Here is a 16,094-nt window from a genome sequence, read left to right on the forward strand (position 1 = left end):
GTGTGCAGGTACACATGTGTTCTTTACTTTTGTCTGGTGTTCATCTCACATGGTCACAGTATGGAGTGGGTACTCTGAGGATGTAGAATGAACACACACACTGTCTTAGGGATGATGTGCTTGGTAAGGCCAGGGCTCATTGGCTGGAACTGTGGGTCTTTGTGTTTGCTCGACCTCAGTGGGGACTGGTGGAAACTAATTACATGGATCAGGGGTGGGTGTGTGGGTGTGTGTGTGTGTGTGTGTGTGGAGGGCAGCAACTCTGTTCCCTGCTGCTGTGGCAGAAGAAGGAGCTCTCTACCTGGAGTGTGGTCGCAGTCACCCCCTTCTCCAGCACCCACGAGGGTGTCAACGTCGCCCCCATGCCGCTGACCTCCACACGACTGGGAGAGTGTGTGAGATTTATGACTGCTCTCTGTTTCGGGATGCGCAGGCGGAGACAAAGAAATGAATACTGAACAGGTTTAATTTGTAATTAACAGTGCTCCCCCTAGAGGAGATTGTGAAGGGCGGCTTCCAGCAGAGTGTGTGCACCTGTACATTGAGACAAAGTTTGAGTGCCATTATGACAGTCAGAGCTTTTTGGAATTTTATTTTCTTTTAAATATCATTTAAAGATTACAATAAATGGTGTTAACTTATGTACATTTTATGTTGTGGGTAAATAAATCTGTTGATTGGATTGAATTGTGTGTCCTAGCCTACATGTAGTGTCTGAGGATGTCCAACAAAGCTAAATCTAGTTTTCAGGAAAATAAGAGGCAGGAGATTGAGGGAAAGCAACTGCTAAACAAACGTCTTTCCCAAAGGAAAGCCCAAATGTGAAGGGACATAGCCTACATTAAATGAACTGATGTGGTTATAAAACACTTCAATACCACTGCAATTGACAGTGCTAAAACATTACAAAAACATAACTATATCTGTAATCTAAACAAGTAACATTTGATTTGCATAGCCATTGCAATAGTACAGTAATTCGAAAATTGAATGACAATTGGGCTATAACATCATTAGCCTAAAAGCCTAATTTAGTATGCTCAGTGTTATGGGTTCATGAGGATCGGCTATCAAATTAGTAGCAAAACTAACTTGTGGAGAGTTGGGGGGGGCTCTCTTGTTGTCTGTAGTTGGGCTTCCTACAGGCTCATTCTATGTAGTTGTCCCTAGCCTCCAGCCCTCCACTGTCTGATTTTATTTTCATTGTGTGGTCTGATTGATTGTTGTCTGATCTTTCAGTGTGTTGTCTGATTAAGTACTCCACGTCTTTCTTGTTGACGTCTTTTCATCCCCCCCCCCCCCCCCCCGTCGCCATAGCAATCCAGCTGTGTGCACTATTGGTTACTGTGACGTCATCGTACCCGGCGTCTCCGCAGCCCCTGATCCTACTGAGCTCCTCAACATTGCGGCACCCCTACAGACAGACTCGCATCTCTGTGTGCTTGCAAGGATCCTGCTTTAGGCGCCATGTCCTCGGGGGCAGAGTGTGCGTGCCCATCAGCCGTGCACTGCCCTCTATCTGAACTCCTGTCTCGGCTGTGAGATTGCCCCGAGCTCTCTGCTGTGATCTGGGAGTTGTTGATTGCAGTGTTGTCTGTCTCTGCATCTCGAACAGCAGAGCGTGTACCGATCCGTACGCCTTGTAGGCAGTTCTTTTTGGCTAGATTGTCAGGCTATACTGATCCGCGTATTCTGTGGTTTCTTTACAATGTTTTGTTCCCCGTGGTTACACAAGGATAAGTCTTTTGCCCTTGTCTCTAAACCCTTGTTGATGCTTTCTGTGCTTTCTTTTTGGCAAAACTGGTAACTTTGCTTGCTTCCAGTTGCTCTGAAGGAGCAGTTGCTCACTCTGAAGGAGTGCCAGACATTCGGTGACTCTGGAGTGGGTATGTACCGGAAGAGCATCCACAGGGACAGAGGCGACTAATTGGTCGGCTATCGCTTCAGCTGACGGCTCTGCAGTGTGAGGGGACCCACTGTAGTTCCTCACGTCCATTCCAGTACATCCATGGTGTCCAAGGAGCTGCTCCTGGATCCAAGTGGCTTATGGGCCGCAGAGTGTGTGTGGAGCTGGTGCTGGGTGTCATTTGGGTCTTCCCATGGTTTGGGCAAACTCTGCTTCTGGGAAGCCATGCTGCTGTGCTGCCAATGCTATGTCGTCTGCATAACGGAACCTGCTGTGTCCTCCTGGTCAGGGCTGATCGTTGGTGTATAGCAGGGGTACTCAACTGGCGGACCGCGGTCCGGATCCGGACCCAAACGCAGTCCTGTCCGGACCCAATCTCATTCCTGATTAACTGGATACGGACTAAAACAAAACCGTAGCATTTATTTCAGGGCTATTGAAAAAACACTCCGTCACGAGTGTTACGTTTGCCACCCCCGCTCAACAACTTACGTTCGCCACCCCCCGCTCAACAACAAGCCTGCCTGGTTGACGCTTCGCGAGCGGCGCGAGGGTCCGCGCGGCGAAAATGACGTAATCGCTGTGGCTCCGCGTGTGCGCGAGTGCCTCGCGCGCTGTCGGTTCGCGAGGTCGTGCACCTCTCGAATTTTGTAACTTCGCGCCGCGCTTCAGCGCAAGTCACGTTTTCAGGGTTCATACACCTTTATAAGGTGGAATTCAAGCACTTGTACGCCACTTTCAAGGTTCATTTCAATATTTCCCAGCATGTTAAACATAATTAAGTTAAAAAAACGCCAAATCTTCACGTCTTCACGTTCTCTCATGTTTCGTCCTGGAATTACAAGAGGCTCGTAGGCCTATTTGTTAACCTAATGCAAGAGAACTATTCAGTCAGACAGATATTGGTTGTGAAACCAAGTAGTTACAATTTCAAGCATTTTAAAGTACTTTAACCTAAATTCCAGCACTTTTCAAACCTGAAACATATAGCAACATAAAAATTGGTCAGGTAAATGTTCATTTTCCTGTTTTGAGGGGTGTTTCTACCACATATCGTTTAGGACAAAACGCTCGCGAAAGTATAAACGCCTCCACCGTTCGCGCACCGTAGCCCCCCCCCCCCCCCCTCAACAACTTACGTTCGCCACCCCCGCCGCACCGGACCTCAGGTCACAGGTATCTGCCAAAACTGGACCGCGGACAAATTTAGTTGAGTACGCCTGGTGTATAGGCTACATTAAAGAGTAAAGGTGCCATCACACTGCGCGGTGGCACCCCATCACTGATGGAACCATCTGCTTTGCTTCTTATTCAGTGTGATGTAGAACATACGGATGCTAAGTAAGCGTCCAATTACACGGCACAGTTTAGTGTCAGTTTAGCGTCACCTGTCATAGTGTTTTGATCAGCAGCCCGTGTTGTACAGTGTCATAGGTGGCTGTCAGTTTGACAAAACCAGTGGTGCTCCTCTTCAGCACCTGTTGCTTGTGGTGTACCACAGGGATCTATTCTGGGACCTATCATTTTTTCTTTATATATGCTCCCTCTTGGGTCTATCTTTTGAATGGATAATAGGGTTAGGGTTAGGGTCATTGCTATGCAGTGTGTCATTGCTATGCAGATGACACACAGATATATCTTCCACTAAACCCACACAAAAATGGCTCTTTTCACCTCATGTTGGATTGTTTGAGGGATGTTGAGTGCTAGATGTCAGTGTTAATTTTGACAGCAATTTCTGATTTAGTTTTAGTCTTAGACTTTTTGACTAAAATATCATTTGGTTTTAGTCATAATTTAGTCATTTGTTTTTAGTCTTAGTCTAGTTTTAGTCGACTAATTATCATTAGAATTTAGTCAACTAATTATCAAAAGTCAAAATTTAGTTGACTAAAATATAAATGGTGTAATAGTCATTATATACACTTGCACAACATGAAACATTTATTATCCATTTACAGATTATTATTGTTTGTATGTGCAATATATACAAAAACAACTTTTTTGACCTGAACTTAGTTATTGAGCATAACAATAACAAAACATTGATGACCAGTAGGCCCGCTCTGAAAACATATGGAGTTTGTTATGAACAATGCATATTACATTCTATATAAAACTGGGTGCCATAAAAACAATGCCATAGCCCGCAGATGTTAGAGATGCACCGATCCAGCTTTTTTAGTCCCGATACCGATACCGATATAATGGCTTTAAGTATCGGTCAATACCCGATATCAACCGATACCAAATTTTACATTACTTTCTTAAATGAATATGAACACATCAAACTAATATGAATATGATATATTATTTATTATTAAAGCCATGCAACAGCATAAACATTCTGTTCAAATATAAAAATCTTAATTAGTCAAAATTTTGTCAGAAAATACAAAAATATACCAGCTGCACCAAGTGCAGATAAACTATTGATAAACTATTAATCCACAGATAAAGTACTGTAAACAGATATTGCACTGTAATATAACACAGAGCAGCATTTGGTTGAGGATATATTGATAACTTAAATATTCCTATAAATACACACCAAACCTCCAAATAGTGTAAACAGGTAATAGTGCAATATAACACAGAGCAGCATTAGATGAGGTAACTTAAATATTCCTAAAAACACAATCAAATCTTCAGGTAGTAGTGCAATATAAGAAGAAGCAGATCCAAAAAATAAAGTAACATGGAGTGAGGATCTATTGGAAACTTAAATATTCATAGCAAACATACTTTCAAATACCGTAAACTATTTAACGCAGTAACATATACCAAATAGTTCTAGCCCCTCACTCAAGCCCTTGGAGCAGGTTCTTGCTCAAGAAAGCAAGCATCTCTACTCTGTCTGCAGTTAATCTATTTCTCTTCTCATCCATGATGTTTGAGACTGTGCTAAATAGTCTCTCGCTTTCAACACTGGTGCATGGGGCACACAAGTATTTTGTGGCAACAGCAGCAAGGGCAGGGAACCTCTGTCTGTTGACTCCCCAGTATTGGTATGGGTCATCTGATGCAGGAACGGTTTTCTCTGAGTAATAGGTCTGCACTTGGACAGCGATGCTAGAAGTGCTTGCTGCACCAGGTTCCTCACACTCCACAAGAATTTGCTCAAACTCTTGCATAAAGCTGCTTTTACTTGAAGGTGCTGCTGCTGCTGCTGGTGGTGCCAGTGTTGTTGTTGCTGCCTCCACATGAGGCACTTTTTCAGGTGGCTCTGCCTCATCTGTTGCATCAGATGTGGTGCTTCTCAGTTCTTCTTCCTCCAACTCTTTGATTAATGCATCTTTAGCTTTCTTTGCAAAATCAGCCCCTGTAAAATATCTGAAACAAAAAACTGAATAGGTTATTATGCATTTGCAATGCAATGCATTTTTATGCATTGTGGCAAAAATAATTAAAACAACTATCATTTTGTTTACTCTGGTAGTTTAGAGTAAGAATGTACCTTTATCTGTGCATTCCTTATATTAATACTAATTTAATTTTTAATTTACATCACATGAACAGTTATCATACCTGTCTTTGTATCGTGGGTCCAGCAAGGTGGCAAGGGCATAGAGGGGCTCATCTTCCACAGCACTGAAGCGGTTGTTCACAGCTTGTAGCAGGGTTGTTTTCATAGTTTTGATCCCAGAGTCACAATCACTTTCTTTACCCAAAATACGCTTGAGAACAGTGACAGCTGGAATTACATCAGCAGCAGAAGCTGTGGATGAACTCACTTTCCTTGTCAGTTCTTCAAATGGAGCCAGGACAATCATTGCTCTCTCCAGCAAGGCCCACTGAAGGGAAGTCAATGTTGCAGGCAGGTCATGATCTGCAACATAGGCACTCAGAGCTCTCTTTTGCTCCAGAAGGCTTTGCATCATATAGTAAGTGCTGTTCCATCTGGTTTTTATATCTTGCTGAAGACGTTTTGGCTGCATTTGCATTTCAATCTGGATGTCGTGTAGCCGTGAATATGACAACTGAGAATGTTTGAAATGCCCAATAATCTGCCTGCACTTTGTCAGCGCATCATTTAGGCTCCTTTGAGACAGCAAACCCTCGTTGACAATTAGCTGTAATGTGTGCGCAAAGCAGCCCAAGTTGCACACTTTCATACTGCCCATCGCCTTCTTCATGTTTGCAGCGTTGTCGCTCAACATTACATGCACTTTATCGAACGGGATTTCCCACTCATCGATCATGGTTGTCAGCGCTGTCGCAATAGCGTCACTTGTGTGTGAGCCGCGGAAGTTTTTTGCTCCGAGCATTGCACTGCGGTGCTCACAGGTGGGGTTGAGCCAGTGCACTGTGAGGCTTAGCAGAGACATGGGGCTCACATCAGATGTCCAAATATCTGTTGTAAAGCTGAGAACTTTTGCACATTTTAGCTCACCTGATATTTGCTTGCGGACTTTACTGTAGAGCTCGGGCAACGCTGTTTCCGAAACATATTTTCTTGACGGCACAATGTATCTTGGTTCCAAGTAGTCCATTAGACGACGAAATCCTACATTTTCCACTATATTCAGTGGTTGTAGTCCTAAAACAATAAACTCCATCACCCTCGCAGTAATTTTCTGGGCTCTTATGCTGTTTGTTGGGAGTTTTTCCTGTCTTAGAAGAGTGTCCGCCAAAGTTGCCTGTTTAGTTGTACTTTTTCCTTTCGAGTTGGTTAGTTGGACAAACTCTGCGTGCTCTTTAGCGTGGTGCTTTTGTAGGTGCCTGATAAGGTTAGTAGTATTGTACCTCGTAACGTTATCACCGCCCCTCGACACTTGTCTTTTGCATATGTTACACAAAGCTGTTGGACTTGTTGGTGAGGCGAGTGTGAAAAACCTCCACACGGCTGATTCTTTGGATCGCTCCATTGTTGCTACTCGTGTTTAACCATGCGGGAGCCGTGAAGCATTACGCACGAGACGTCATGACGCACGAGACACGTCATGACGCTCTGCGTCAGTGGCACTCAGTAAATGCATACAATGGCAGGAATAAATGGAGCAAAAGATCGGTCATTTGGATCGGCTTCTTTTCACGTTTTCCTATCCAGAAAATTTTTCTGGATCGGACCCGATATCCGATACCAATATCGGATCGGTGCATCCCTAGCAGATGTCATTTCATTTGTCGTATTTTTCCCAACATCATTGTCCCACATGGTTTACACACCGTCGTCTTTTTCTCAAAGTCAAAGGAGAAATGTGTCCATATATCGCCTCTTATATTTCTCCCTGCTGACATGATCGAGTTAACTTCGAGTTGAATTTCATGAGTAACCACAAATCACAGGCTGGTTTGTTCTTCCCGGGTTCTGTGCGATGTGAAGACGTTAGTACTGATTGGACGGTTACCCGGTTTGTCCCGCCTCTCCGTGTATGCTAAAGTAGTTACGGTTGGATCTCTTATTGACTTATCCCTACCTTTCTCAAAACTAAATCAGATCTGATTGAATGTCATCACTGGCCAATATTTTCGTCTCGTTTTTATTCGTTAACGAAAATGTCCACTAATTTCGTCATCGTTTTTATCCCTTCATATAGTTTTTATTTAGTTATCGTCTCGTTTTCGTCATGAAAAAAAGGTTCGTTGACGAAAACTATGACGGAAATTACTCGTCAACTAAATTAACACTGCTGGATGTCTAAGAATTTCCTCATGTTAAACCAAGAAAAATTGACATTATTGTCTTGGGAAATCCTGACTCTGTTAGAGCTTTTGCCAGTGACTTGCGGACTTTGAAAACCAATGTGCATGATCATGTAAGAAACAAATCAGAAACAAATCAGCACAGTGGTTAGATGAAGTTTTTATCAGCTTAGAAACATAGCTAAGCTTAAAAGCATCTTGTGTTTTAAAGACATGGAAATACTGCAATTGACTTTACCTGGGTATCATGCAGCTGCATGTCTCCTGACTGGTTCCAAGAAAAGGGACAGTGTCACCCCTGTACTGGCATCATTGTACTGGCTCCCAGTAAGATTCGGGGTGGAATTTAAAGTTTTATTGTTTGTTTTTAAAGCTCTTCATCGCTTGACTCTGAGTTACATAACTGATCTCCTTCACTGGTTAGAGGAGAGCAAAGCACGAGGGATCGAGCAAAAGTGGTGTTAAGATGCTCCTCTAACCAGTGGTGTTAAGATGCTCCTCTAACCAGTGGTGTTAAGATGCTCCTCTAACCAGTGGTGTTAAGATGCTCCTCTAACCAGTGGTGTTAAGATGCTCCTCTAACCAGTGGTGTTAAGATGCTCCTCTAACCAGTGGTGTTAAGATGCTCCTCTAACCAGTGGTGTTAAGATGCTCCTCTAACCAGTGGTGTTAAGATGCTCCTCTAACCAGTGGTGTTTAGACACACCTCGCTCTCGGTTAAAATTCAAAGGTGACTGGGCTTTTTCTGTACGAATCAGCCACAGTATATATTTTCAAATCTAATTTAAAATCTGACTTATTCTCACAGGCATTTGAGTCCTGAGTGGTTTTTATGCCATTAATTGTTTTGGCTGCCCTTTGTTCTTTATCTCGGTGTTACATTGCCAGTGTTTTAGGGATTTTTCTCAATTTCTTTTTATGCCTAGTTTAATTTTTTATATATTTTTAATTATTTAGGGTATGTTATTTTGGGATATTGGGCTGTTTACCTGGTTTTATCAAGGTGATGATGGTTGCTTTCTTCCATTAGGCTGGGATGTGCTGGGTCTGTAGCCATATGTTAAATGTATTCAGAAGCCATTGTTTGGTGACTGGGCGTAGGTGGGTTATCATTTTGGTCATTATGGCATCAGGACACGCTGCTTTTTACAGCTTCATGGTATCAAGTTGTACTTCAAACTCCTCCATGTGGAGAGGCTTGGTTAGTATAGACATTGTGTTGGTTTCCTGGTTGTGGAGTGATGGTGTCCTTTAGCTCTGCACCTGCCTGCTCGTTTCCCACTGGTTACCAGTTGGCTTCCAACCTGGTTTGGTGTGATGTCAGTATGATTGGCAGTGGAATCTTGTCTCTGGTTAGTTTGCGGATGGTGGACCAGGCTTTCTTTCTAACACATGTTTGTGTTTTCCTTGAGGATTTAGCAGGTTCGGTCTCCTAATCCGTGAGGGGGATCTAAAAACGATCCTTTTGAAACTGATGATGATTCCTATGTGATGCCAGATATGAGTTTTTCCCGGATCCGCGAGGAATGTGAACACATGCTTTGTCTTTTTCACAGCGTGGACGAATTTGGCATAGTTGTCAGGTAAGGGTTTGATGTCCCGTGGAGTTTTCCATACCCTCTCTATAACGGTCCCATCTGGCCTTGTTAAGGTTGAACTGGCATCTAAAGTGGACTTCAGACTTATGTCAGATTTTATATTGATTGAGATCGGGCAGTGTTGTTTCTTTGGGTTTCATTACTGCTTCGTTACGCGCTCAGGTGTGCTAGGCTTTGGCTGGTGAAGCACAGGCTTTGGTTGTTAAAGAACTGGCTGCTGCGGGAGTTTAGCATTATGTATGAACTCCAGCTGTGTGTTTTCCATGGAGCTTTTGACCAGTTCAACATTGCGGTCAGTGGAATCATAGCCCCACATTGCGACCCATTAGAGTGGCTAGCTAGCATGTTACCCTTTGTTGTGGTGTATCCTTCAATATTAATTGAGGTCACTATGAGCACTGGGATTGTCGCTCTCTGTGTTATTGAGAAAGACTTGATGTCGTAGGCGGTAAGTAGATGCAGAATTGGCTACTTCTGTCAGTTACTGTAAAAATAGCTCCCGTCATCACCATTGCCCAGGATGACACATAGAGGCTTCTGCATGCGTCCCAATGTTCACAGGAAACATAGGGTCGTGATTCAGACATTGCTCTGTAGGGGGCGCTGTTTGCTGGCTGCATTGAGCTCCAGAGTGCTGCCGTTGAAGTCTTGGCCTCTACCAACCAACCTCCATCAACTTCTGTCATGGAAGATAGCACTTGCATGGTGGTATGGGACTTGGGGGTTGGCTAAGCCACTTACAAATGCCCCCAGTGCGGGTTCAGAGACCAAAGTCTTTGCTGACGGCTTGTTTTCTGAAAGCACATTTCACGATGACAGAGATGCCAGGCCTGGCCTAGGTACTCATCTGAAACTCCGGATGGTGTGGTTTGAAAGTCCTGGGGACCCTGTGGCTGAGTGGGCTATGCGTCCGGAATTGTGGGAAATGGAGTTCTCCTGCTAGGTCAGGTTTCTGGAGATATTGTTAAACCTTCTGTAGAGTAAGACTGTTGGTGAAAGGCGTTTTGGTGGGCTGAGCTGAAACGTCGTGTTTCTGCTTGTGGCCAGCAGCCTAAGTTACTAACATACTTCTCTGTGAAGTCTGTCAATTCTCAACAATAATTCTGTTCTCTGAGCTTCAGGAGTGTTCAGACTGCTCCCTGGGAAATCTGCAGGAAGGCAAGTTCTGTCACTGTTCGGTGAGGAAGTCATGCTCTTGCTCATGCAACTTGGCATCATGGGAAGATTTGCCGCCAGGAACGTGGTGACTGGTGCGTTGTGAATCGCTCTGGCGCGAGTCCTGTGCTGTCAGCGAAGGGTGTAGGCTGAGGGCGGTGCAGGGAGATGTGAGGGCGTTGAGGGGAGGTGTGAGGGCGGTGAGGGGAGACGTGAGGGCGGTGAGGGGAGACGTGAGGGCGTTGAGGGGAGGTGTGAGGGCGGTGAGGGGAGACGTGAGGGCGTTGAGGGGAGACGCGAGGGCGGGGAGATGCAAGGGCGTTGAGGGGAGACGCGAGGGCGGGGAGACGTGAGGGCGTTGAGGGGAGACGCGAGGGCGGGGAGACGTGAGGGCGTTGAGGGGAGACGCGAGGGTGGGGAGATGTGAGGGGAGATGCGAGGGCGGTGCGGGGAGGTGTGAGGGCGGTGAGGGGAGGTGTGAGGGCGGTGAGGGGAGGTGTGAGGGCGTTGAGAGACGCGAGGGCGGGGAGATGTGAGGGCGGTGAGGGGAGGTGTGAGGGCGGTGAGGGGAGGTGTGAGGGCGGTGAGGGGAGGTGTGAGGGCGGTGAGGGGAGGTGTGAGGGCGTTGAGAGACGCGAGGGCGGGGAGATGTGAGGGCGGTGAGGGGAGGTGTGAGGGCGGTGAGGGGAGGTGTGAGGGCGGTGAGGGGAGGTGTGAGGGCGGTGAGGGGAGGTGTGAGGGCGGTGAGGGGAGGTGTGAGGGCGTTGAGAGACGCGAGGGCGGGGAGATGTGAGGGCGGTGAGGGGAGGTGTGAGGGCGGTGAGGGGAGGTGTGAGGGCGGTGAGGGGAGGTGTGAGGGCGGTGAGGGGAGATGTGAGGGGAGGTGTGAGGGCGGTGAGGGGAGGTGTGAGGGCGGTGAGGGGAGGTGTGAGGGCGGTGAGGGGAGGTGTGAGGGCGGTGAGGGGAGGTGTGAGGGGAGATGTGAGGGCGGTGAGGGGAGGTGTGAGGGGAGATGTGAGGGCGGTGAGGGGAGGTGTGAGGGCGGTGAGGGGAGGTGTGAGGGCAGTGAGGGGAGGTGTGAGGACGGTGAGGGGAGATGTGAGGGCGGTGAGGGGAGGTGTGAGGGCGGTGAGGGGAGGTGTGAGGGCGGTGCGGGGAGGTGTGAGGGCGGTGAGGGGAGGTGTGAGGGCGTTGAGGAGAGACGCGAGGGCGGGGAGATGTGAGGGCGTTGAGGAGAGACGCGAGGGTGGGGAGATGTGAGGGCGGTGCGGGGAGGTGTGAGGGCGGTGCGGGGAGGTGTGAGGGTGGTGCGGGGAGGTGTGAGGGGAGATGTGAGGGGAGGTGTGAGGGGAGGTGTGAGGGCGGTGCGGGGAGACGCGAGGGCGGGGAGATGTGAGGGCAGTGCGGGGAGATGTGAGGGGAGGTGTGAGGGGAGATGTGAGGGCGGTGAGGGGAGGTGTGAGGGCGGTGAGGGGAGACGCGAGGGCGGGGAGATGCGAGGGCGGGGAGATGCGAGGGCGGTGAGGGGAGATGTGAGGGCAGTGCGGGGAGGTGTGAGGGGAGGTGTGAGGGCGGTGAGGGGAGGTGTGAGGGCGGGAAGGGGAGACGCGAGGGCGGGGAGGGGAGACGCGAGGGCGGGGAGATGTGAGGGCGGTGAGGGGAGGCGCGAGGGCGGTGAGGCGAGACGCGAGGGCGGTGAGGCGAGACGCGAGGGCGGGGAGGGGAGACGCGAGGGCGGTGAGGGGAGGTGTGAGGGCGGTGAGGGGAGGTGTGAGGGCGGTGAGGGGAGACGCGAGGGCGGGGAGATGTGAGGGCGGTGAGGGGAGGTGTGAGGGCGGTGAGATGTGAGGCCGGTGTGAGGGCGGTGCGGGGAGGCGTGAGGGCGATGATTATGACCGTGGCCCACAGGAAGAGCTCGACCGCATGAGCTCCAGAGCAGCGTGCTGCTTGGGCGTGTTAGATACCTGGATGTGGGGGTGTGGTGGTGTGGTGGTCTGGGTGGTTGGGTGTTTGGGTGTATGCTGGAGAGCTCAATGTTTGTATTTGCATGCATCTGTTATGTTATTCTGTTTCCTCTGTTTTATCATGTGGTCTTTTAAGGTTCAGGGTGCAGTCTTAGAAATCCCATTGTGTGTGCATGTGTGCTCACTCAGTGTTCACGTGCGTGTCTGGGGTGCGTGTCTGGGGTGCGTGTCTGGGGTAGCGTGAAGAGGAATGAAAGGTGTAAATGTATTTAATGGAGTATGCGGAGAGAGAATCATCTGAAGGAGAGAATGTGGGGATTCTCTTTCTGTCTCCGGCAGCATAACTGAAGAGCACTGCATCATGACTTCAACAGGGGCTGATGGGTAAAAGGTGCAGCATGGGCTGCTGGGATGTCGCTGGCTTGGAAGCGCCCCTCCCCACAGTCCCCACATTGCACCTGCACCTATGTGTCCCCACTGCGGTTGTGTTTTGTGTGTTTTTTCTTCCCTCTCGTAAATTGTCTTATTCCCGATTGGCTAACTGGCTGTCCTGTGTCCTCAGATGATGAAGCATGCGTGGGACAGCTACAGGCAGTACGGCTGGGGTCACAATGAGCTCAAACCCATCGCTAAGAAAGGACATTCCACCAACATCTTCGGTGAGTGACTCATCTGCACACGCTCAACGAGAACAGTTGGCACAGCTCACCTTCACGATGGGGCCACTGCCCGACATCCAGCCTTTTCAGTCGCAGCATTGGCAACATTGTGAAGTAGCAGAATTGGGTAACAGGCACACCAAACAGCCCCTCCAGATCAGTGTTTGCTCAGAGGTAGAGACGTTGGAGGTGGAAGTACTTTAACCACTTAGGCTGGATGATGTATCACTTGTGAATCGTTATGGCGGCACTGTCCCTGTAGCACTGGTAATGCAGAGGGCAGGAGCAGACCAGTCAACCCTCCAGCAAGTCACTAACTGTTTGCTGTGAACATGTGGAGAAAGCTCACCATAAGTGTTGTGTGGGCGATGATGATATTCACATGATATGGCAAACATATTGGCTCACTGCAGGAGTTGTGTAGATGCTGAGACCTATCACTGTTAGTGTGTGTGTGTGTGTGTGTGTGTGTGTGTGTGTGTGTGTGTGTGTGTGTGTGTGTGAGGGAGCTTGGCAACCGTGGTGTGTGAGCGGCAGGCTGAGAGAGGCTGCACAACGACCTGTTTAATGGTGCAGTGCCCTTGTGGACCTCCAGTGGTCAGACTGCACCCCCCCCAGAAGTCTTCACGAGCTCCATCCTTGACCCCCTACTCAGACCGGCCCTTGACTCCACCCACCCCGACTGGGAGAGGGTTCCAGGTTGGAGCTCTAGATCCACACTTGGCCGGCCTACATCTGCACCACCCCCTCCTCCCATTTGGCCCAGTTCTCCTCCAGTTCACTCCTCTGGCCCCCCCACACTCTCCCTGTTGAACACGTTGCGTTTAAAGTTGGACTGTTTGCAGTTCGGTAACTGGGTCATTACGTCCCCACCCCACCGCAGCTTTCGAGACGTGATGTGCAGGGTTAAGATCTGTTGTCCTGACAACTCTTCCCAAGGAGAGGTCTGATTGGTGCGAGGAGCTTCTGAATGAGCGATGAGTTTGCTGAGAAGAGCCACTCATCACTGCCGGAGGGTGTAGGCCTCTAGGGCCACGCCAACCCCGCTGGATGGAGGGAGTAGTGGATGGAGTAGAGTAAGAGGAGATAGAAAGGGGTGGGGTGTGGAGGGAGGGGCGGAGCCTTGAGGGAAGATGGAGGTGGTAGGTGGAGAGGAGGGATCAGGTCTCGCTTTATGAAGTTGCTTAGTCTGGGTACAGTCCCCGATTGCATCTGTGATTCTGTGCTTGTTTCGAAATCGACGATCTGGTGTCAGTTAATGACGACGTGACGTTAATGATGTGTGTGAGTCTCTTGTTCCTTCAGAGTGCTGCAGCACAACACGAGTAAACGAGCAGCAGTTGGCAGCGTGTGTGTGCGTGTGTGATCGTCTGTGTGTGTGTCTGCACATGATTGTGTGTGCATGCAAGTGTGTGTGCATATCCATACGTGTGCGTACGCTCGGTGTGGAAGCGTGGCTGTGCTGGTAGTGGACATCAGTCACGAGGGGACTTGCAGGAAGAGGAGAGTGGTGGTGTGTACCTCCCTGCAGACCCTCTCAAACCCTCCCCCTCTCGCCTCTCAACAGAACCCCCCCACACCCCCCCGTTCTCCTCTCACCCCCCCACACCCCCGTTCTCCTCTCACCCCCCTCCCCCCACCCCGAGGCTCTGCCAGTGTACAGCACAGATTAAAGTTCTCATAAACGGCCAGCGCCAGACACACAGTGAATCTGAGCTCAGTCCAGCAGGACTGTATGAGAACAGCAGCCTCCAGGGCCCTGTGTAGCCGGGCAGCACGGAGGAAGAGGAGTGAAGGATGAAGCACGGCTGACTGGAGGAGAAGAGAGCAGGGACAGAGGAAGAGGATGGCGAGGACAAAAATGGGCAGTGCTGAAGAGTGTAGCTGAAGAGAGAGCGGTAGCCTGTGTGTGTGTGTGTGCACGTGTTGCGTTTTGGGTTTCTTGCTCTGTGTGATGCTCAGTTTCACTGCACCTGTAATTCATCAAAATGCTTTAGCTCTGTGAGATCAGAGTACCCACTCAGTCATTCATCAGTGCTGTGCTGTCGTGGAGAGTGTTCATCTGCTAAATAGTCACTGGGACCAAGCACACACACACACACACACACACACACCGAGCTCTCTCTTAGACACACGTACGCTCCATTTCTCATGCACACTCCCACCATCCAGATGTTAATAAGGGTGGAGGGAGCATGCCGTAGCAGGAGACAGTGGGAAGGTGCTCATGCCACGCTCCTACAGCACTCGTATAGCGCTCCTACAGTGCTCATACAGAACTCATATAGCGCTCCTACAGCACTCGTATAGCGCTCCTACAGTGCTCATACAGAACTCATATAGCGCTCCTACAGCACTCGTATAGCGCTCCTACAGTGCTCATACAGAACTCATATAGCGCTCCTACAGCACTCGTATAGCGCTCCTACAGTGCTCATACAGAACTCATATAGCGCTCCTACAGTGCTCATACAGAACTCATATAGCGCTCCTACAGCGCTCGTATAGCGCTCCTACAGTGCTCATACAGAACTCATATAGTGCTCCTACAGCACTCGTATAGCGCTCCTACAGTGCTCATACAGAACTCATATAGCGCTCCTACAGCACTCGTATAGCGCTCCTACAGTGCTCATACAGAACTCATATAGCGCTCCTACAGCACTCGTATAGCGCTCCTACAGTGCTCATACAGAACTCATATAGCGCTCCTACAGCACTCGTATAGCGCTCCTACAGTGCTCATACAGAACTCATATAGCGCTCCTACAGCGCTCGTATAGCGCTCCTACAGTGCTCATACAGAACTCATATAGCGCTCCTACAGCACTCGCATAGCGCTCCTACAGTGCTCATACAGAACTCATATAGTGCTCCTACAGCATTCGTATAGCGCTCCTACAGTGCTCATACAGAACTCATAGTGCTCCTACAGCACTCGTATAGCGCTCCTACAGTGCTCATACAGAACTCATATAGTGCTCCTACAGCACTCGTATGCGCTCCTACAGTGCTCATACAGAACTCATAGTGCTCCTACAGCACTCGTATAGCGCTCCTACAGTGCTCATACAGAACTCATATAGCGCTCCTACAGCACTCGTATAGCGCTCCTACAGTGCTCATACAGAACTCATATAGCGCTCGTATAGCGCTCCTACAGTGC

The 16,094-nt window shown here is 48.9% G+C and overlaps 2 protein-coding genes across 3 annotated transcripts in view; one reads left to right on the forward strand and one right to left on the reverse strand.

Moving 5' to 3' along the window:
* Nucleotides 1-16,094, forward strand: part of man1a2 (mannosidase, alpha, class 1A, member 2) — a 96,018-nt gene that overhangs the window by 21,828 nt on the left and 58,096 nt on the right. For both annotated transcript variants that reach the window (XM_076994325.1, XM_076994326.1), the window contains exon 4: nt 12,832-12,928. In XM_076994325.1, the coding sequence (XP_076850440.1) occupies nt 12,832-12,928 (97 nt within the window). The remainder of the gene's footprint in view (nt 1-12,831; nt 12,929-16,094) is intronic.
* On the reverse strand, nt 3,951-10,575 carry LOC143500264 (zinc finger BED domain-containing protein 4-like). The gene is made up of 2 exons (XM_076994327.1): nt 5,435-10,575; nt 3,951-5,239 (listed from the first exon to the last, which is right to left on the reverse strand). The coding sequence occupies exons 1-2, from the start codon at nt 6,772-6,774 to the stop codon at nt 4,708-4,710; spliced, it is 1,872 nt and encodes a 623-aa protein (XP_076850442.1). The 5' UTR covers nt 6,775-10,575; the 3' UTR covers nt 3,951-4,707.

This window comes from Brachyhypopomus gauderio, unplaced genomic scaffold (genome assembly GCF_052324685.1).
Source record: "Brachyhypopomus gauderio isolate BG-103 unplaced genomic scaffold, BGAUD_0.2 sc139, whole genome shotgun sequence".
In the NCBI taxonomy this organism is placed as follows: domain Eukaryota; kingdom Metazoa; phylum Chordata; class Actinopteri; order Gymnotiformes; family Hypopomidae; genus Brachyhypopomus; species Brachyhypopomus gauderio.

Excerpts from the sequence above, each read along its gene's own strand:
- LOC143500264 (XM_076994327.1), bottom strand. The coding sequence starts at position 6,774 with ATGGAGCGATCCAAAGAATCAGCCGTGTGGAGGTTTTTCACACTCGCC. Across the intron at positions 5,240-5,434 it reads GACCCACGATACAAAGACAG|ATATTTTACAGGGGCTGATT; the intron begins GTATGATAACTG and ends TTTTTGTTTCAG.